We start from the raw sequence: 21,864 nt of genomic DNA, 5'->3' as shown, positions 1-21,864 counted from the left end.
TCAAAAAGTACAGAAAATGTCAAATGCACAGTGTAATGTTTAGATTCAGTCTTGTGTGAACTGTTGTTTCCTCACCTTTTATAGTCTAATAATTTTCCCATAATCTCCAAACTTTTCCCTTTCAATTTCTACCATGGTTAAGCATATGCATATCATATTTCTTCTGTACAAAACATTTACATTTAGTCCTATCCACATAGGCAAATTCCCACGAGTCTAAAGGGATAACATTCTCCATGCTGCCTTTCTGAAGAAGAGTTTGTATGACTCACTAGTCATGTCTGATGAACAGTGCTTGAGTAAACGATATGACATGAGCCCTCTTTCTCTCTCTCTTTCTCTCTTTCTCTCGGTCTATGTCTCTCTCTGTGTGAGGCCTGTGACAACTCTCCCTCTGTTACGGTTTCTTTCCCTCTCTCTTGCTCTCTCTCTCTCTATTCCTGTCTCTCTCTCTTTCCCTCTCTCTCTCTCTCTGTTCTTTTGTCTCTCTCTCTTTCCCTCTCTCTCCCTCTGTTCTTTTCTCTCTCTCTCTTTCCCTCTCTCTCTCCCTCTGTTCTTTTCTCTCTCTCTCTTTCCCTCTCTCTCTCCCTCTGTTCTTTTCTCTCTCTCTCTTTCCCTCTCTCTCTCCCTCTGTTCTTTTCTCTCTCTCTCTCTTTCCCTCTCTCTCTCCCTCTGTTCTTTTCTCTCTCTCTCTCTTTCCCTCTTTCTCTCCCTCTGTTCTTTTCTCTCTCTCTCTCTTTCCCTCTCTCTCTCCCTCTGTTCTTTTCTCTCTCTCTCTCATTCGTATACCCTCTTTCTCTCCCTCTGTTCTTTTCTCTCTCTCTTTCCCTCTTTCTCTCCCTCTGTTCTTTTCCCTCTCTCTCTCCCTATGTTCTTTTCTCTCTCTCTCTTTCCCTCTCTCTCCCTCTGTTCTTTTCTCTCTCTCTCTTTCCCTCTCTCTCTCCCTCTGTTCTTTTATCTCTCTCTCTCTCCCTTTCCCTTGCTCTGTCGCTCTCTGTTTTGTCTCTTTCCCTCTCTCTCCCTCTGTTCTTTTCTCTCTCTCTTTCCCTCTCTCTCTCCCTCTGTTCTTTTCTCTCTCTCTCTTTCCCTCTTTCTCTCCCTCTGTTCTTTTCTCTCTCTCTCTTTCCCTCTTTCTCTCCCTCTGTTCTTTTCTCTCTCTCTTTCCCTCTCTCTCTCTCTGTTCTTTTCTCTCTCTCTCTTTACCTCTCTCTCTCCCTCTGTTCTTTTCTCTCTCTCTCTTTCCCTCTTTCTCTCCCTCTGTTCTTTTATCTCTCTCTCTTTCCCTCTCTCTCCCTCTGTTCTTTTCTCTCTCTCTCTTTCCCTCTCTCTCCCTCTGTTCTTTTCTCTCTCTCTCTTTCCCTCTTTCTCTCCCTCTGTTCTTTTATCTCTCTCTCTTTCCCTCTCTCTCCCTCTGTTCTTTTCTCTCTCTCTCTTTCCCTCTCTTTCCCTCTGTTCTTTTCTCTCTCTCTCTCTCTCCCTTTCCCTTGCTCTGTCGCTCTCTGTCTTTGTGTCTTTAGCTCTCTCTTCTTCTCTCTTGCTCTTGTCTGAAACGTGAAGAACTCAATGTTTTGACTCGCTGGTCATGACTGAGTGGGAGTGAGAGAGGCCAGTGACGTAAAAAGGTTTAATTAACTTGCTGCCACAGAGCGTTGTATTTGGACATATTCACTTGCCTGCGAACCACCCGTTAAACCTTCAATTGCAAACCCTAACAAATCTGTAGCGGAGCCAGTACCACGGCGTACACACACACACACCTCCTGCGGGCTCTGTAGGTTAAGCTTTACAACCACCAGAGTCTGACTCCTGAAGGTAATTGTGGTGTAGTTGACATGCCCCAATCAGGTTCTGCATTCAGAGACACATGTTCCTTTCTTCCTCCATTGAGTGAATCGGGCAGAGAGAAGGGAAGAGCTGGAGATAAGATGTGCGATTCATACCAATATACATTACACACACATGCAAGCGAGCATGCGCACACACACACACGTGAATACACTCCCAGATACGCACACACACATACACACCATCCTACCGTCTCCATAATAAATCAGTGTATTTATTTAGAGCAGACTGCTCCGCAAAAATGAATCCAGTCAATCGTTCTGTAATGGAATGACGCACAAACACAACACACACTGTAACGTGTCTGTGTGTGTATGCCTATGTTTGTGTGCGTGTGTGTGTGCTTGCATGTGTGTGTTTGTGTGTGGAGGGGGGGGTTGCAGCGTGCTCCCTGGTTAGGCCCTGGTCCTGCGGTATAGCCCAGAGGGGGACAGGACGATGCTGGGAGTCTGATTTACAGCCAATGAATCCATTGATTAACATCTCCAATTCAATGCCTCATATCGTTTCTTTATGGTTAGCGGTGGAATAGTTGTAGAAAATGAGATTAGAGCTCAGTCACTGCCTTCTTTGTATGCGCAAAAGGTCATCTGTCATCGTTTAGGAGTTTTTAGCATGAGGGCATATCTTGCATTGTTTTTTCTTCATCATTTCCATTTAAATTGCCTGTTTGCGTCGAGAACTGATTGCATCTCAGAGGGAGATGAGAGGGGAAATGGACTAACCCCCTTATAGTTTCTTTGAATGTGCAAATTGACATAATCTTAAAAAGGCGAGAATTAACATGCTAAAAGACAGTTATGATGAACACCCATTGCCAAGGCTTAATTCGTCAGGCGATTAAGAATCCATTTAATCAACCACGAGCACATATTCAGAACTGTCCAGAGTAGTGATGCTAGTCAGGCGGGCGGGTGCGGGTAGCAATTGGTTAAAGAGCATGCATTTAGTTTTACTAGCATTTAAAAGCAGTTGGAGGCCACGGATGAAGTGTTGTATTGCATTGATGCAAATTTGGAGGTTTGTTAATTAACACAGTGTCAAATAAGAGCCAGATGTATAGAGAATGGTGTCTGCGTAGAGGTGGATCAGGGAATCACCAGCAGCAAGAGCGACATCATTGGTATATACAGAGAAAAGAGTCGGCCCGAGAATTGAACCCGTGGCACCCCCATAGAGACTGCCAGAGGTCCGGACAACAGTGGATCGAATGCCCCTGAGCAGTCGATCCACTGTTCCCCGGGCAACGAAGACGTGGATTTCGATTAAGGCAGCCCCCCGCACCTCTGATTCAGGGTTGGGTTGGGTTAAATGCGGAACACACATTTCAGTTGAAGGCATTCAGATGTACAGTGAGGGAAAAACGTATTTGATCCCCTGCTGATTTCGTACGTTTGCCCACTGACAATTTTTTTTATCAGTCTATCATTTGAATGGTAGGTTTATTTGAACTGTGAGAGACAGAATAACAAAAAAAAAATCCAGAAAATGCATTTCAAAAATGTTATAAATTGATTTGCATTTTAATGAGGCAAATAAGTATTTGAACCCTATGCAAAACATTACTTAGTACTTGGTGGCAAAACCCTCGTTGGTAATCAGAGGTCGGACGTTTCTCATAGTTGGCCACCTGGTTTGCACACATCTCAGGAGGGATTTTGTCCCACTCCTCTTTGAAGATCTTCTCCAAGTTATTAAGGTTTTGAGGCTGACGTTTGGCAACTCGAACCTTCAGTTCCCTCCACAGATTTTCTATGGGATTACAGTTTTTCTCAGTCACTTTGGTGCATTTTTCACATCATCTCTAACATGTGCAAAATAATAAGTGCATTTCTCAGAACAATTTGTACAAACTGCAATATACAATAGATATGTTTCTAAAGCTAGTCAGTCACTAAAAATCCTTAGTACATCTCTCAAAAGTAAATATTCATGCCAATGATCAAGTCATTGAGTCATTGTTCACGAACATGGTCGTCAAAATGTTTAGGCATGTTGTTAATGTAACTGTGTACTTTGGCAGTATTACCTGATGTAAACTTAGGCTACAGTTTGGATGACAGTTACTGTATTGAAAATGCACAAGGCTGCACTTCTATGGCATGTATCAATTTCAACAGTACTATTTACATATTACTGTATGTGGGTTATTGATTGAAAGAGACTGGACAACCCAAGGGGCACAAAGCAAAAAAAACTAAATTAGAAAAAACACACGAAACCACCCCTAAGGCACAACTTTGCCCGCAGCACTGTTGTGCTGTCTCTACACATCCAGACATTCCTGTCTGTCGGCCCACATATTCTCATCCACATCACACCGGATATTTTCACCTTCCAATGCAACGTGGAAATAATATTTTGAAATGCCTTATCCATCCTCTGCAGGCGTCTACTGTGATGTCCTCACATGCTGCATCCATTGCAGCCAGCAGGGTCATCTGTATGTGTGGCTGACAATCGTACACCTTCCACCTCCATGCTGAAAATAACTCCTCAATTGGGTTAAGGAATGGTGAATAAGGTGGGAGGAATTCTACGAGCATCCTCGGGTGGGTCACAAACCATTGCCTTATGATGTTTGATCGATGGAAACTCACATTATCACAAATGACCACATACTTTGGCAAATCCTCTCTAAACAGACCCCTCTCATCATCAGGAATGAGAGCCCTGTAGAGAGTCTCTAAAAAGTTGAGTAGACGCTGGGTGTTGTATGGCCCTATAAGGGGGATATGGGTTAGGACACCATGCTCCGAAATAGCAGCACACATGGTGATATTTCCTCCCCGTTGGCCTGGCAAATCCAAATTGCTAGGACCATGGTGCAAATAGCCTCCTCCTGTTGAGGTGTGAAAAGGCGTCCTCTGCCACCGGTTTGAGGTAATCTTGCAGTCCTATGTGGGGAAAAATGTACATAGACAAAAACTATGCGTACACACATTTTACTGTAAAACATTGCAACTCTGTGTTGTGGTCTGTCTATATATGCTTGCCAATTGATTCTTCATGAGATGCACCTTTGAAATTTAGACAACTGGTTGATTGTTGGTTGAACTAACACTTTACATTCCTTCATGAGTGAGGGTCAATTTCACCTGCACGATTCATCAATTCACGTTTTTGTACAAAAGGTCTAATAGAAATGTGTAAAACTATGCTTGACAGTTTATAACAAATAGTTCAACAATTTTGCATGTAATGGCTGATGCAAGGAACTAATGCCTAGATGTTTTGAGGGGTAAGACTATTCAACAGAGAACCATCTACTATATTTTGATCAACATGACATGAGCAATTGATAATGTGGAAAAAAGCTGACATTTGTACATTATCAATTGCAATTTGTTCAAAGGAATAAGAAATTGCTTTAATGATGTGCATAAGTGACTAGATGATTTGGAATTTGTACAAGTAGTATCAAGAATTGCACTTTTGATCTAAGAAATGCACCAAAGCGACTGAGAAAAACTGTAAGGTCTGGAGACTGGCGAGGCCACTCCAGGACCTTAATGTGCTTCTTCTTGAGCCACTCCTTTGTTGCCTTGGCCGTGTGTTTTGGGTCATTGTCATGCTGGAATACCAATCCACGACCCATTTTCAATGCCCTGGCTGAGGGAAGGAGGTAAATGGCCCCGTCCATCGTCCCTTTGATGCGGTGAAGTTGTCCTGTCTCCTTAGCAGAAAAAACCCCAAAGCATAATGTTTCCACCTCCATGTTTGCCTTTGGGGATGGTGTTCTTGGGATCATAGGCAGCATTCCTCCTCGTTCAAACACGGCGAGTTGAGTTGATGCCAAAGAGCTCAATTTTGTTCTCATCTGACCACAACACTTTCACCCAGTTATCCTCTGAATCATTCAGATGTTCATTGGCAAACTTCAGACGGCATGTATATGTTTTTTATTTTATTTTTATTTCACCTTTATTTAACCAGGTAGGCAAGTTGAGAACAAGTTCTCATTTGCGACCTGGCCAAGATAAAGCAAAGCAGTTCGACAGATACAACAACACAGAGTTACACATGGAGTAAAACAAACATACAGTCAATAATACAGTATAAACAAGTCTATATACAATGTGAGCAAATGAGGTGAGATAAGGTAAAGGCAAAAAGGCCATGGTGGCAAAGTAGATACAATATAGCAAGTAAAACACTGGAATGGTAGTTTTGCAATGGAAGAATGTGCAAAGTAGAAATAAAAATAATGGGGTGCAAAGGAGCAAAATAAATAAATAAAGAGGTAGTTGTTTGGGCTAAATTATAGGTGGGCTATGTACAGGTGCAGTAATCTGTGAGCTGCTCTGACAGTTGGTGCTTAAAGCTAGTGAGGGAGATAAGTGTTTCCAGTTTCAGAGATTTTTGTTGTTCGTTCCAGTCATTGGCAGCAGAGAACTGGAAGGAGAGGTGGCTAAAGAAAGAATTGGTTTTGGGGGTGACTAGAGAGATATACCTGCTGGAGCGTGTGCTACAGGTGGGAGATGCTATGGTGACCAGCGAGCTGAGATAAGGGGGGACTTTACCTAGCAGGGTCTTGTAGATTACATGGAGCCAGTGGGTTTGGCGACGAGTATGAAGCGAGGGCCAGCCAACGAGAGCATACAGGTCGCAATGGTGGGTAGTATATGGGGCTTTAGTGACAAAACGGATTGCACTGTGATAGACTGCATCCAATTTGTTGAGTAGGGTATTGGAGGTTATTTTGTAAATGGCATCGCCAAAGTCGAGGATTGGTAGGATGGTCAGTTTTACAAGGGTATGTTTGGCAGCATGAGTGAAGGATGCTTTGTTGCGAAATAGGAAGCCAATTCTAGATTTAACTTTGGATTGGAGATGTTTGATATGGGTCTGGAAGGAGAGTTTACAGTCTAACCAGACACCTAAGTATTTGTAGTCGTCCACGTATTCCAAGTCAGAGCCGTCCAGAGTAGTGATGTTGGACAGGCGGGTACGTGCAGGTAGCGATCGGTTGAAGAGCATGCATTTAGTTTTACTTGTATTTAAGAGCAATTGGAGGCCACGGAAGGAGAGTTGTATGGCATTGAAGCTTGCCTGGAGGGTTGTTAACACAGTGTCCAGAGAAGGGCCAGAAGTATACAGAATGGTGTCGTCTGCGTAGAGGTGGATCAGAGACTCACCAGCAGCAAGAGCGACCTCATTGATGTATACAGAGAAGAGAGTTGGTGAACCAGGCGAGGCAATCATTTGAGAAACCAAGGCTGTCGAGTCTGCCGATGAGGATGTGGTGATTGACAGAGTCGAAAGCCTTGGCCAGATCAATGAATACGGCTGCACAGTAATGTTTCTTATCGATGGCGGTTAAGATATCGTTTAGGACCTTGAGCGTGGCTGAGGTGTACCCATGACCAGCTCTGAAACCAGATTGCATAGCAGAGAAGGTATGGTGAGATTCGAAATGGTCGGTAATCTGTTTGTTGACTTGGCTTTCGAAGACCTTAGAAAGGCATGGTAGGATAGATATAGGTCTGTAGCAGTGCTTTCTTGAGCAGGGGGACCTTGCGGGCGCTGCAGGATTTCAGTCCTTCACGTCGCAGTGTGTTACCAATTGTTTTCTTGGTGACTATGGTCCCAGCTGCCTTGAGATCATTGACAAGATCCTCCCGTGTGGCTGATTCATCACCGTTCTCATAATCATTGCAACTCCACGAGGGGAGATCTTGCATGGAGCCCCAGGCCGAGGGAGTTTGACAGTTATTTTGTGTTTCTTCCATTTGCGAATAAACGCACCAACTGTTGTCACCTTCTCACCAAGCTGCTTGGCGATGGTCTTGTAGCCCATTCCAGCCTTGTGTAGGTCTACAATCTTGTCCCTGACATCCTTGGAGAGCTCTTTGGTCTTGGCCATGGTGGAGAGTTTGGAATCTGATTGATTGATTGCTTCTGTGGACTCACTTTAAGAGTGTGCTCCTAATCTCAGCTCGTTACCTGTATAAAAGACACCTGTGGGCCAGAAATCTTTCTGATTGAGAGGGGGTTAAATACTTATTTCCCTCATTAAAATGCAAATCAATTTATACCATTTTTGACATGCGTTTTTTTCTGGATTTTTTGTTGTTGTTATTCTGTCTCTCAATGTTCAAATAAACCTACCATTAAAATTATAGACGGATCATTTCTTTGTCAGTGGGCAAACGTACATAATTAGCAGGGGATCAAATACTGTTTTCCATTTACATTTACATTTCCCTCACTTGTACAACTGACTAGGTATCCCCCTTTCCCTTTCCCTTTCCCTATCAGATGCAGCCTATACCACCATTTGCAGAATGCATTCAGGTATTTTAATATAGCGGCGAAAAGGGAATCCGGACACACTCTGGACACGGTAGACACATTAAAATGTAGGTGTAGATGCATGACATATTCAGAATTCCATGATCAGAGTACAACAGCTGCATGAACTGTCAATCAAATGGTTTGTTTCACATGTAAGAAAACTCCACGTGAAAATCTCACTTTCACATGTGGAATTGCAAGTTCACATGTGGTGGTGAAATTGTGTTATTCTCCTCACATGTGAAAAGGTGGTGTTAATAAAAGGTGGTGAAACTGTTAATTCTGTAATGCCATTCTGTAAAAAGTTAATTTAGCCTACCTGAGTATAACAATTCAAGTGCGTTCAAAATAATGAGTTCTTATTTCTGAGCCATCCATTTGAAGTGTTACCGTTGCAGGCTCACGCCTTTCTTCTTCATACGTTGGTCAGTGACCGTTGGAAGAAGCTCAGTGAAAAGAACAGAGACGCTAGAGCTCCGTGTCTCCTTATTTACCCTGTTAAACATGTTCACATTAATGCTGTCGGAGTTCATCAGTAATCAGTTCAGTGAACTCAAGTTCACTTTTTGTTATTTTTTATTTACATTATCTGAAATTGTTCAAAATTCACAGAAAACATAAAAAATGCATAATCTATACAGCTAAAAACAATGATGTCAAAACAAGGTGACTGAGGTTAATGAAAACGTGTTTATCAATTTACCCGATTTTTCTAACTGTTACTTTGGAAAAAATCAAGATGTAAATAGTCTTGTAATGCTTTTTGTATAAAAAAAACTTTGATTACAGCTCAATTTGAGCAAATTATGCATTTAAAATGAATAGTGATTTTTTTATTTTTATTTATTTTACCAGGCAAGTCAGTTAAGAACACATTCTTATTTTCAATGACGGCCTGGGAACAGTGGGTTAACTGCCTGTTCTGGGGCAGAACGACAGATTTGTACCTTGTCAGCTCGGGGGTTTGAACTCGCAAACCTTCCGGTTACTAGTCCAACGCTCTAACAACTAGGCTACGCTGCCGCCCCATAATCATGCAATTATCAAAGCAAATCATGCGATTAACACAGATTGAAATGTGTTATCATTTGACAGCCCTAGTTGACCTTAAAATGTGAAAATGCACATGTGAAAGTGTAGTGGACATGAGTCGGTCATGTTTGCTCATGGTCACGTGATGAGGCCCCACCTGCGACTACAAAATGTGTATTTTCACTCTTGTTCGTATGGTCAAGACGTTGCCTACTCCCATTGGAGATTCTGGTTCTAATCCTGACAGCTACAAAAGCATACATGAAACATTGGGACATCAGATGTGTATGAGTAATGTGAAAAATACATGTGACACTTGACACAAGTATGTTTTTCCCCACATGGATTTGTTCACGTGAAAAATATGTGTGAAACATCACACGTGTCCGAAAGTGTCTGACTATATATATACAGTGGGGCAAAAAAGTACTTAGTCAGCCACCAATTGTGCAAGTTCTCCCACTTAAAAAGATGAGAGAGGCCTGTAATTTTCATCATAGGTACACTTCAACTATGACAGACAAAATGAGAAAAGACAATCCAGAAAATCACATTGTCCTTTCTTCTGAAACTCATCAGTCTACTCTTATTCTGAGAATTTAAGGCTATTCCATGCGAGAAATTGCCAAGAAACTGAAGATCTCGTGCAACACTGTGTACTCCTCCCTTCACAGAACAGTGTAAACTGTCTCTAACCAGAATAGAAAGAGGAGTGGGAGGCCCCGGTGCACAACCTAGGAAGAGTACAAGTACATTAGAGTGTCTAGTTTGAGAAACAGACACCTCACAAGTCCTCAACTGGCAGCTTCATTAAATAGTTCCCGCAAAACAGTGAAGAGGCGACTCCGGGATGCTGGCCTTCTAGGCAGAGTACCCCTGTCCAGTGTGTGTGTTCTTTTGCCCATATTGATCTTTTCTTTTTATTGGCTAGTCTGAGATCTTTTTCTTTGCAACTCTGGCAAGAAGGCCAGCATCCCGTAGTCGCCTCTTCCCTGTTGACGTTGAGACTGGTGTTTTGCAGGTACTATTTAATGAAGCTGCCAGTTGAGGACTTGTGAGGCTTCTGTCATTTACAACATTAACAATGTCTATACTGTATTTCTGATCCATTTGGTGTCATTTTAATGGACAAAAAATGTGCTTTTCTTCCAAAAACAAGGACATTTCTAAGTGACCCCAAACAAAAAAAAATTAACGTGGAGTTGATCATCGATAATGCTTATGTCTTATTGCTTAGGTAGCCTTTCAATTGATCTCTCAATAGATTCATTACTTGCCTAATGTATTTATTGATTGATTGATCAATAGATTGTCCTCTCCTCTTCCCCTGTTCCTCTCTGGCTCCAGTCCTGGATGACCCTGTAGTGACGGTGCACCAGAGTGTAGGAGAGGCCAAAGAGCAGTTCTACTATGAGAGGACAGTGTTCCTGCGCTGCATGGCTAACTCCAACCCCCCTGTCCGCTACAGCTGGCACCGCGGACGAGATGTCCTCTCACAGGGCTCTGACAAGGGAGTGGAGATCTACGAACCATTCTTCACACAGGTAAGAATGAGACAATATACCATAGACCTAATGTCTATAGGTAAGTCTATAGGGTGGGGTATATGGAGACATCTCAGTACTTTACACTCTGGATGGGGAGATATGTCTTTAAATAAATAAGGGTGTGCCCAGAGACTGCTAGTGGAAATAGAGAGGGGAAAATGGAATGAGAATGAAAGAAAGAAAGAAGTAGGAGAGAGAGCAAGAAACAGAGTGAGCGAGCCTGAGGTAGCTGGCTGCCCTTCTGAGCCTTCTGTTCCCTCATCTTCCTCTCCTCTCCCAGCCCACCTCTTCTATACCCTCATCTTCCTCTCCTCTCCCAGCCTACCTATTTTTTCCTTCCTCTTCTGTCCTCTTCTCTCTTATTCCCTTCTCTCTCTCCCTTCCTCTTCTCTTACTTCTTCTCTCCTCCCCAAGCCCACCTCTTCTTTTCCCTCCTACTATGTCCTCTTCTCTCTTATTCCCTTCTCTCTCTCCCTTCCTCTTCTCTTACTTCTTCTCTCCTCTCCCAGCCTACCTCTTTTTTTCCTTCCTCTTCTGTCCTCTTCTCGCTTATTCCCTTCTCTCTCTCCCTTCCTCTTCTCTTACTTCTTCTCTCCTCCCCCAGCCTACCTCTTTTTTTCCTTCCTCTTCTGTCCTCTTCTCGCTTATTCCCTTCTCTCTCTCCCTTCCTCTTCTCTTACTTCTTCTCTCCTACCCCAGCCCACCTCTTCTTTTCCCTCCTACTCTGTCCTCTTCTCTCTTATTCTCTTCTCTCTCTCCCTTCCTCTTCTCTTACTTCTGCTCTCCTCTCCCAGCCCACCTCTTCTATTCCCTCCTACTCAGTCCTGATCCCTCCTCCTCTCGTCGTCCCTCTCTTCCCTCCTCTTACCTTCAGTCCATCTCTTCTCCAATTCCCTCCTCTCATCTTCCTTTCCCAAGTCCACTTTCCTTTCATCTCCCTTCTCCTCTCCCAGCCCACCTCTTATTTTCCCTCCTACTCTGTCCTCTTCTCTATCTTCCCTCAGCCCACCAAGTGTTTGGACAGAGCAGAGGTGGCATTTCAAACCCAGCATGGGAATATGCCCTTGGTAATTTGCCAAGAAGTGTCCAGCGTTCACTGAGGGCTTCCTCCTCCTCCTCTCTCTTCCCTCCTCCTCTCCCTCATCTTCTTCCCTGGCATGTATTATTCCCGTGGTGGGCAGAAAAATAACAGGAAGATCAGGAGATGTGTTTGAAGCCACCACATTTGTTTTCCCATTGCTAAATGCCAGATTACCGTTTCTCTCTGGTGGAGGTTTGGAGGAGAGGAGAGAGGGATGGTGTTATCAAATAAAATGTTATTCGTCACTTGCTTCATTAACAACAGGTCTAGACTAACAGTGAAATGCTTACGGGCCCTTCCCAACAATGCAGATTGATAGAAAATAGAGAAATAATAGAAAAGTAAAACACATAACAATAAAACTATGAATAAATAGACAATGAGTAATGATAACTTGGCTATACACACGGATACCAGTACTGAGTCGATGTGCAGAGGTTCGAGGTAATTGAGATATATATGTACATATAACTAGGAAGAAAGTGACAGATAATAAACAGTAGCAGCAGCGTATGTGACTCGTCATGTACACTTTGTGTAGTCCACGATCAGCTTCTGCCAGTTCTCTGACCTCCTCCTTATAGGCTGTCTGATCGTCGTTGGTGATGAGGCCTGCCGTCGTGTCGTCAGTAAACTTAATGATGGTGTTGGAGTCGTGCACGGCCACACAGATGTGGGTGAACATGGAGTACAGGAGGGGACTTAGCTCTCACTCCTGAGGGGCCCCCATGCTGAGGGTCAGTGTGGTGGATGTGTTGTTGCCTACGCTCGAAACCTGGAGGTGATTCATCAGGAAATCCAGGATCCAGTTGCAGAGGGAGGTGCTCAGTCCATTATCTTAGTGAAGAGCTTGGAGGGCACTATGGTGTTGAACGCTGAGCTGTAGTCAATGAACAACGTTCTCACATAGGTATTCCCCTTCTCCAGGTGGGAAAGGGCCGTGTGGAGTGCAATGGAGATTGCGTCTTCTGTGGATCTGTTGGAGCATTATTCGAATTGGAGTGGGTCCAGGTTGTCTGGGATGATGGTGTTTATATGAGGGATTATGGTGGTCTGCTTGAAACAGATTGTGTCAGGGAGAGGTTGAAAATGTCAGTGGAGACACATGCCAGCAGGCCAGCACATGCTCTGTATACGCATCCTGGTAATCCGTTTGTCCCTGTGGCCTTCTGAATGTTAACCTGTTTTAAAGGACTTACTCAAATCAGATAAGGAGAGTGTGGCCACACAGTTGTATGGAACAGCTGGTGCTGTCATGCATGGTTCAGTGTTGCTTGTCTGGAAGCGAGCATAGAAGGCATTTAGCTCATCTGGTAGGATTACATCACTGGTCAAATTGTGGTTGTGTTTCCCTTTGTAATCCATGATAGTTTGCAAGCCCTGTCACATCCGACGAGTGTCAGAGTTGTTGTAGTAGGATTTGATCTTAGTCCTGTATTGACGCAATTGACGCTTTGCCAGTTTGATGGTTTGTCGGAGGATGTAGCAGGATTACATATAGGCCAGCAGCATACCACCCTGCATACCACTGCTGGTTTGCTTCTGAAGCTAAGCAGGGTTGGTCCTGGTCATTCCCTGGATGGGAGACCAGATGCTGCTGGAAGTGGTGTTGGAGGGCCAGTGGGAGGCACTCTTTCCTCTGGTCTAAAAATTATCCCAATGCCACAGGGCAGTGATTGGAGACACTGCCCTGTGTAGGGTGCTGTCTTTTGGGTGGGATGTTAAGCAGGTGTCCTGACTCTCTGATGTCATTAAAGACCCCGTGGCACTTTTCGTAAGAGTAGTGCCACGGGTGTCCTGGCTAAAATTCCCTATCTGGCCCTCAAACCATTCACGGTCACCTAATAATCCCCAGTTTACAATTGGCCCATTCATCCCCCTCCTTTTCCCTGTAACTGTTCCCCAGGTAAACTTGCTGTAAATAAAAATGTGTTCTCAGTCAACTTACCTGGTCAAATAAAAAAATACATGTCTGGATTAATGTCCCACTCCTTGATAGTGTTAACTCTAGGTTTTAGCTACGGCTGCACATTACTGTCTTTTATTGATGGCGGTTATGATACCGTTTAGGACCTTGAGCGTGGCTGAGGTGCACCCATGACCAGCTCGGAAACCAGATTGCATAGTGGAGAAGGTACAGAAGGTACAGTGGGATTCGAAATGGTCGGTGATCTGTTTGTTAACTTGACTTTAGAAGATTTTAGAATGGCAGTGCAGGATGGATATTGGTCTATAAGAGTTTGGGTCTAGAGTGTCTCCCCCTTTGAAGAGGGGGATGACCGTGGCAGCTTTCCAATCTTTGGGGATCTTAGACGAAAGAGAGGTTAAATAGGCTAGTCATAGGTGTTGCAAGCATTTTGTAAAGAGAGGGTCCAGATTGTCTAGAATGAAGTTATGGTGAGATTTGCCAAGTGGAGGGTGAGGGAGAGCTTTGTATGCATTTCTGCTTGTGGAGTAAAGATCAATAGTTGCTTTTTTTGCCTTTAGTTGTACAAGTGACATGCTGGTAGAATTTCAGTTTCCCTGCAATAAAATCATCGGCCTCCAGGACCACCACCTCTGGATGAGCATTTTCTTGTTTTCTTATGGCCCTATACAGCTCGTTGAGTGTTTGTGGTGGTAAATAGACAGCTATGGAAAATATAGATGAAAACTCTTTTGGTAAATAGTATGGTCTACAGCTTATTCTAACTCAGCTAAGCAGAATATTGAGACTTCCTTAATATTATTGATTAGGAGTGGAGGGAGAGAGCAATGATGTTAGAGGTGGAGAGGAGTGAAGGGTGGTGCTGACCTATGTTGAGAGGTCATTTTAGATAAATGCGACCAGGTCTTGTTGACATCGCCGTTGAATGGTTTACTGGCGTGGTTGTGTTGATCACACAGCTGTGTGTCTATGCATCCAGACCAACAATACATCCAGACTCTTCATCCTTCATTCATCTATCCATTTACCCTTATAAGGCCATCCTAAACACACTTTCATTCCTTCATTAATTCCTTCATCCATCTCTCTGTTTTACAGCCCCTCTCTCTCTCTCTATCCTTTCCCATTCTTACACACCTTTATGCCTCTTGTCATCGTTCCCTCCAATCTCTCACACACGCCTTATTCTTTCATCCATCCCTCCTATTTTCTAGATCTCCATTCTTTTCTGCCCAAATTTTATTGTCTAACCTCTCTCATATCCTTGTCCATCCCACCCCCATGTTCCTTCCTTCCTCCGACCATCCTCATCAAATCAAATCAAATCAAATGTGTTTATATAGCCCTTCGTACATCAGCTGATATCTCAAAGTGCTGTACAGAAATCCAGTCTAAAACCCCAAACAGCAAGCAATGCCGGTGTAGAAGCACGGTGGCTAGGAAAAACTCCCTATAAAGGCCAAAACCTAGGAATAAACCAAGAGAGGAACCAGGCTATGAGGGGTGGCCAGTCCTCTTCTGGCTGTGCCGGGTGGAGATTATAACAAAACATGGCCAAGATGTTGAAATGTTCATAAATGACCAGCATGGTCAAATAATAGTAATCACAGTAGTTGTCGAGGGTGCAGCAAGTCAGCACCTCAGGAGTAAATGTCAGTTTGATTTTCATAGCAATTCATTAAGAGTATCTCTACCACTCCTGCGGTCTCTAGAGAGTTGAAAACAGCAGGTCAGGGACAGGTAGCACATCCGGAGAACAGGTCAGGATTCCATAGCGGCAGGCAGAACAGTTGAAACTGGAGCAGCAGCACGGCCAGGTGGACTGGGGACAGCAAGCAGTCGTCATGCCAGGTAATCCTGAGGCATGGTCCTAGGGCTCAGGTCCTCCGAGAAAGAGAAAGAAAGAGAGAAAGAGAGAATTAGAGAGAGCATACTTAAATTCACACAGGACACTGGATAAGACAGGAGAAGTACTCCAGATATAATTAACTGACCCTAGCCACCGACACATAAACTAATGCAGCATAAATACTGGAGGCTGAGACAGGAGGGGTCAGCAGACACTGTGGCCCCTTCCGATGATACCCCTGGACAGGGCCAAACAGGTAGTTTAAAATCCCACCCACTTTGCCAAAGCACAGCCTCCACACCATTAGTGGGATGTCTTCAGCCACCAACTTACCATCCTGAGACAAGGCCGAGTATAGCCTACAAAGATCTCCGCCACGGCACAACCCAAGGGGGGGCGCCAACCCAGATAGAAAGATTGCGTCAGTGGCTCAACCCACTCAAGTGATACACCTTGAGGAACACCGAAATTTACATTTGATTTGTCAGAGGACAAACCATTCACAGCGACAAACTGATATCTTTCTGACAGATAAGATCTAAACCAGGCCAGAACTTGTCCGTGTAGACCAATTTGGGTTTCCAATCTCTCCAAAATAATGTGGTGATCGATGGTATCTAATGCAGCACTAAGGTCTAGGAGCATGAGGACAGATGCAGAGCCTCGGTCTGATGCCATTAAAAGGTAATTTACCACCTTCACAAGTGCAGTCTCAGTGCTATGATGGGGTCTAAAACCAGACTGAAGCATTTCATATACATTGTTTGTCTTCCGGAAGGCAGTGAGTTGATGCACAACAGCTTTTTCAAAAAATCTTGAGAGGAATGGAAGATTCGATATAGGCCCTCCCTTCCTCTTCCCCCTTGTCTTCCAAATGGATTTTTATTCCAATGTGTCTCCCACTGTTTTAAACTGGCCTCTGAATCATCATCCCTTCAGACACATCTTCCACTATCAGCCAAAACCAGAGGGAAGGAGGTAAAACAACTGCAGCCACAGACTGGGTCCATCCCTCCCTCCCTAATCAAATACAATTAACATCTGAATGCCATGCAGTAGATTGATGATCATTGGGGAGAATGAAAGAGATGAGCGATTAGAGTTTATGGGGACTGTGATTGTGGTTCGTGAGGACTATGATTACGGCTTGTGAGGACTGATGTGCCAGGCTGACTGAAGTTCTAATCTGACCCCCTGGTGGAGAGGAAGAAGATCAAAGACTCTCATCACATCCCATCACAGGGCTCTAGCTGGGCCAGTCACTGTCTCTGTCTGTCCGGCTACTGTGTGGTGTTGGTGGAGGAGTCAACAGACACACAGTGAAATTGAACAACCTCCTAGTGAGGCTGTCCGATGTTGAGGGATGTAGCAGTGAAGACCACGTTGTGTGATCCGTGGTGTCATCTGCACAGTGGTTTCGCAACAGATTAAATAAGGGTAAACTATGATTTGTATTATGACTTGTTTTACAGTATAGTTCATGAACTATGCTAGATTTGGAAACATGCAGATTTGTTCCTGGTTCTGTGATTTACAGTAAATGTGAATGTCATAGGGTTGCAACATTCCAGAAACTGTCCCAACGTTTTCCATGTTTTTGAGAAATCCTGGTTTGTAGGATTATCAGAATCAGAAGGGAGGGAATCATCCAACTCGGAATCATCCAACCGCAATTTCTGAAAAATGTAAAAGCCCTAAATGAAGTGGAGATACTTAATGAGCAGTGTTTATTATTGTATTTATTCTATTCACACACATTTTCACACTAGTGTTGTTCTGATTGTGTATCTGAGCTGCAGGGGGAGACAAAGATCTTGAAGCTGAAGAACCTTCGTCCTCAAGACTATGCCAACTACAGTTGCATCGCTTCCGTTAGGAACGTCTGTGGCATTTCCGACCGAAACATTGTCTTCAAACTCACCAACAAGACAGGTCAGTCTTCAAACTCACCAACAAGACAGAGTTGATGTTTTTGATTTTACAATTTAATACACAATTGAACCCCAAATGTGGATTCAATGTATAAAAACATTTGTTGAGGATAACAGAAAAAAGTGAAATACTTATTTCCATTGTGGTCCTCTTCAAAAAAATTGAACATGTTACACATTCACATCTAAAATCTGAAATAAACATCACATGGCCAAAATAATTAAACAACTGTGCAAAGACTAAAACATACGACACTTCAATAGTCCTCCTGATAACAGTGGTGTCTCTCCTTGGGAATAGCTTGCAGAACTAGCCGGCCAGCATCCTACACTGTCCAAACATACACAAATATAATATTGTCTAAAACTCACGAACAAGATGGGGTTTGTCTCCAAACTCACTAACAGAGTGGGTTAGTCTTCAAAATCACTAACAAGAGGGGTTAGTCTTCAAAATCACTAACAGGAGGGGGTTAGTCTTCAAAATCACGAACAGGAGGGGGTTAGTCTTCAAAATCACGAACAAGAGGGGGTTAGTCTTCAAAATCACTAACAAGAGGGGGTTAGTCTTCAAACTCACTAATAAGAGGGGGTTAGTCTTCAAAATCACTAACACAAGGGGGTTAGTCTTCAAAATCACTAACAAGAGGGGGTTAGCCTTCAAACACACTAACACGAGGGGGTTAGTCTTCAAAATAACTAACAATGCAGGTTAGTAGCTTCTAACTTAAAGCCGATTTATGGTCAATCTGATTTCTGCAGTGGCCGTACAGCATTTGGGCAATGCGGCCTCCGCAGATGTCAGAGCATTCGTACTTCTTGCACTTTGGGAGCTGTCATACGCATCCAATAAATTGGTCTGCACCACTTATAAGGCACCACTCGTAGTGATTCAGGGCTAATCTCAATAGCCAGCCAGCTAATTACGAGCAATTGGCAAAACAAAAAGACACGTGCTTCCCACCTGCATCTCTGCTTCAACCCTTAATTTAATTGTTTTGCTTTATGAGTTTGTCCCGCAACTGCCTCCACTTCTTGGGGCAAGCTTCCACTTCCATAGATGAGGTAAAGAGGTCAATAGAATTAGACCATAATGGAAAAGCCATAGAAACGTTTTGGGAAATGATTCTGTGAAGGAAAGATCCGGAATCTCCTCTTTGACCGTCAGCACAATTAGACTACATTTAGGCTATGTGTATTTTACACTATGCTGAGGTAAAAATCTGAGTACAATACTTGTATTGATGTCAACCCCAATACATGTTTGTCATCATCATCAATCAACTGTATTACAGTTGAAAATGACTTTGACTACCACCACTGATTTCTCAATGTTAGCTATGCTACCAGCTTAGACAAACAGGAGTCAGCATTTAGCTGTCACTTCTTCTACATTTGAAAAGGGACAACTTGTAACGGCGTTCGTCTGTTGAAAGAGAGTCGGACCAAAATGGGGCGTGGTGGTTACTCATGTTCTTTAATGAAAAATGAACGATACATGAAATAACTTAATATACAAAACAACAAACGAAACGTGAAAACCTATACAGCCTATCTGGTGAACACTAACACAGAGACAGGAACAATCACCCACAAAACACACAGTGAAACCCAGGCTACCTAAATATGGTTCCCGGTCAGAGACAACGAGAATCACCTGACTCTGATTGAGAACCGCCTCAGGCAGCCATAGACTATGCTAGACAACCCTACTCAACCACAATCCCAATACCTACTAAACCCCAATACAAAAACACACCACAAAATAAACCCATGTCACACCCTGACCTAACCAAATAAATAACGGAAACACAAAATACTAAGACCAAGGCGTGACACAACTTCCTAACGTTATGCAGTGAAAACATCCAAATATATCCAAATCAGACTTTAGTAAGCAAATTGTGGGACTGTCACAATACTCACCAACAAGACAGATTAGTCTTCAAACCCAACAACAAGACAGAATTGTCTTCAAACTCACCAAAAAGACAGGTTGGTCTTCGCTCTCATCAACAACACATGCACCATAAAGTCTATAAGAAAACACCAAACCTCTAACCTCTTCCTCTCCAGTGTCTCCGTCCATCAAGCTGCTAGTGGAGGACCCCATTGTGGTGAACCCTGGCCAGACGGTGTCCCTGGTATGTATCACTACAGGTGGGGAGCCCAAACCAACGCTGAGCTGGGTCAGCAGCTCCGACAGCCTGCCTGAGAAAAGTGTGGTAAAGGGTGGAACACTCACCCTGCCGGCCATCACCTCAGACGAGGCTGGTGTATACAGCTGTGTGGCCACAAACAACGTGGGCAACCCGGCCAAGAAGTCTACCACGATAGTGGTCAGAGGTGAGAGGGAGGGAGGGAGGGAGGGAGGGAGGGAGGGAGGGAGGGAGGGAGGGAGGGAGGGAGGGAGGGAGGGAGGGAGGGAGGGAGGGAGGGAGGGAGGGAGGGAGGGAGGGAGGGAGGGAGGGGGGATCAGGTTACAGGTGCAAGACAAAACATTAGAATAAATGCATACAAAGATATAACAAACCCATTCCCCCTCAAATAATAACTGTATCCACTGGTTAAATGGGAGAAAGTGTGGTGGATGCCATCTAAGAGCCATCATCTTTTTTTTGCGGCAGTGCTGCCAGAAGTAATCTTCTCTGATTGATTGAGATTCAAGGAGCTTTCATCGTTAAGTAACGTAATAGATAGAAAGCATTGCATATTTCAATTCATGTACCTCTAAATTAATTTTGTAACTTGTCTTATCAGATTCTCAACATTCAAATGACAGGAATGGTTACTGCAGTATGTTACTACAGTATGTTACTATAGTATGCAAGCATAATGATACAATGACAGATCTCATTCTGGATGTTACCTTAGAATATTGATCCTACAACATACAGCGCCAGCTGGCGACACAAAAAGACTATATCATCATAGCACATACAGGGGCGAAGCCCATAGAATGGGGATGCATGTGAAACCACTCATTAAAGAGACTTAATAACAGGCCAATTAGAGTCGTTAAGCCAAGGCAGTCTAGCTAAAGGCACTTCAGGCTGTTTGGCTATCAACTGGGATAAGGACTTAGTGTCCAAGGCTCTTCCCCTCGTGGTAATTAACTCATGGAACAGTCAATAATTGTAGACTTGCCATTCGGGGCAGCCAATGGGATGAGGCCTTAGTTTTCAAGGCTCTTCCCCTCAAGGTAATTGACACATGGAGCAGCCAATAGTTAACTTGTCTTTGGAGGAGCCATCGGTGTTCGTATAGCAGTTTGATTCATGCAAAAGGAGTCTCTAATGTTGTGGTGAATTGGTATAATATTGAGTGGAAGACTGTGCTGCCTATTAAATATGAGGTCCCAGAAACGGGGGAGGCAGCAGTGAAGTAGGACAGTGCATTTGGACATGCTGAATATGACAGCTGGTTAGGATAGTGGTGGTGGTGGTGTGTGTGTGTGTGTGTGTGTGTGTGTGTGTGTGTGTGTGTGTGTGTGTGTGTGTGTGTGTGTGTGTGTGTGTGTGTGTGTGTGTGTGTGTGTGTGTGTGTGTGTGTGTGTGTGTGTGTGTGTGTGTGTGTGTGTGTGTGTGTGTGTGTGTGTGTGTGTGTGTGTGTGTGTGTGTGTGTGTGTGTGCACGCATTTGTCTGTCTGTGTGTGTGAATTTGTGTGTGTGCGTGTGAACAGATATGACACAATATGTGTGTTAGTTTATGTTTCATGAATTTGTGTGTGTGTGTGTGTGTATGTGTATGTGTGTGCGTGTGCATGCTTGTGTGAGGTTGTTGATCACACCCCTAGTCCTTGAGAAGCCCTCTCATGCGGGTGATGCCAAAGGGGCTGTCTGTTTTTCACAGATCTGTCCTCAGCAGATGGTGGCGTTTCTGCCCATGCTGTCCCACCAGCCGGACTGGCTCACCCCTCCTACAGTGCTTTGTGTGTGTGTGTGTGTGTGTGTGTGTGTGTGTGTGTGTGTGTGTGTGTGTGTGTGTGTGTGTGTGTGTGTGTGTGTGTGTGTGTGTGTGTGTGTGTGTGTGTGTGTGTGTGTGTGTGTGTGTGTGTGTGTGTGTTTAGTTTGCCCCCTGCTACGGCTCAGCATGCTGTTGGCTCACCACAGCTCTACTGCCATGACCCTTTAATGCATTAACAGAACGAGACACATCTCCAAGTGCAGAGCCCAGATCTCAGAACTATGTTTGGCAACAAAAGGACACTTTAGTGACACAATGACCTGGACAATGGATGAGATCTGTTCTCGGCCTCTGTCAGCACAAGGTCTATTCGTTAGAGAATGTGTTAGCTGCAAGGTGTGTGTGTGTGTGTGTGTGTGTGTGTGTGTGTGTGTGTGTGTGTGTGTGTG

At 43.9% G+C, this 21,864-nt stretch overlaps 1 protein-coding gene across 2 annotated transcripts in view; it reads left to right on the top strand.

The window, feature by feature from the left end:
* LOC123995702 (MAM domain-containing glycosylphosphatidylinositol anchor protein 2-like) overlaps positions 1-21,864 on the top strand; it is a 423,303-nt gene that overhangs the window by 198,905 nt on the left and 202,534 nt on the right. For both annotated transcript variants that reach the window (XM_046299372.1, XM_046299371.1), the window contains exons 4-6: positions 10,522-10,718; positions 17,378-17,510; positions 19,586-19,855. In XM_046299372.1, the coding sequence (XP_046155328.1) occupies positions 10,522-10,718; positions 17,378-17,510; positions 19,586-19,855 (600 nt within the window). The remainder of the gene's footprint in view (positions 1-10,521; positions 10,719-17,377; positions 17,511-19,585; positions 19,856-21,864) is intronic.

Source organism: Oncorhynchus gorbuscha, linkage group LG14, assembly GCF_021184085.1.
Source record: "Oncorhynchus gorbuscha isolate QuinsamMale2020 ecotype Even-year linkage group LG14, OgorEven_v1.0, whole genome shotgun sequence".
NCBI lineage: Eukaryota > Metazoa > Chordata > Actinopteri > Salmoniformes > Salmonidae > Oncorhynchus > Oncorhynchus gorbuscha.
Note: the sequence above shows the minus strand (reverse complement) of the source record. Positions and strands in the feature narration are given on the sequence as shown.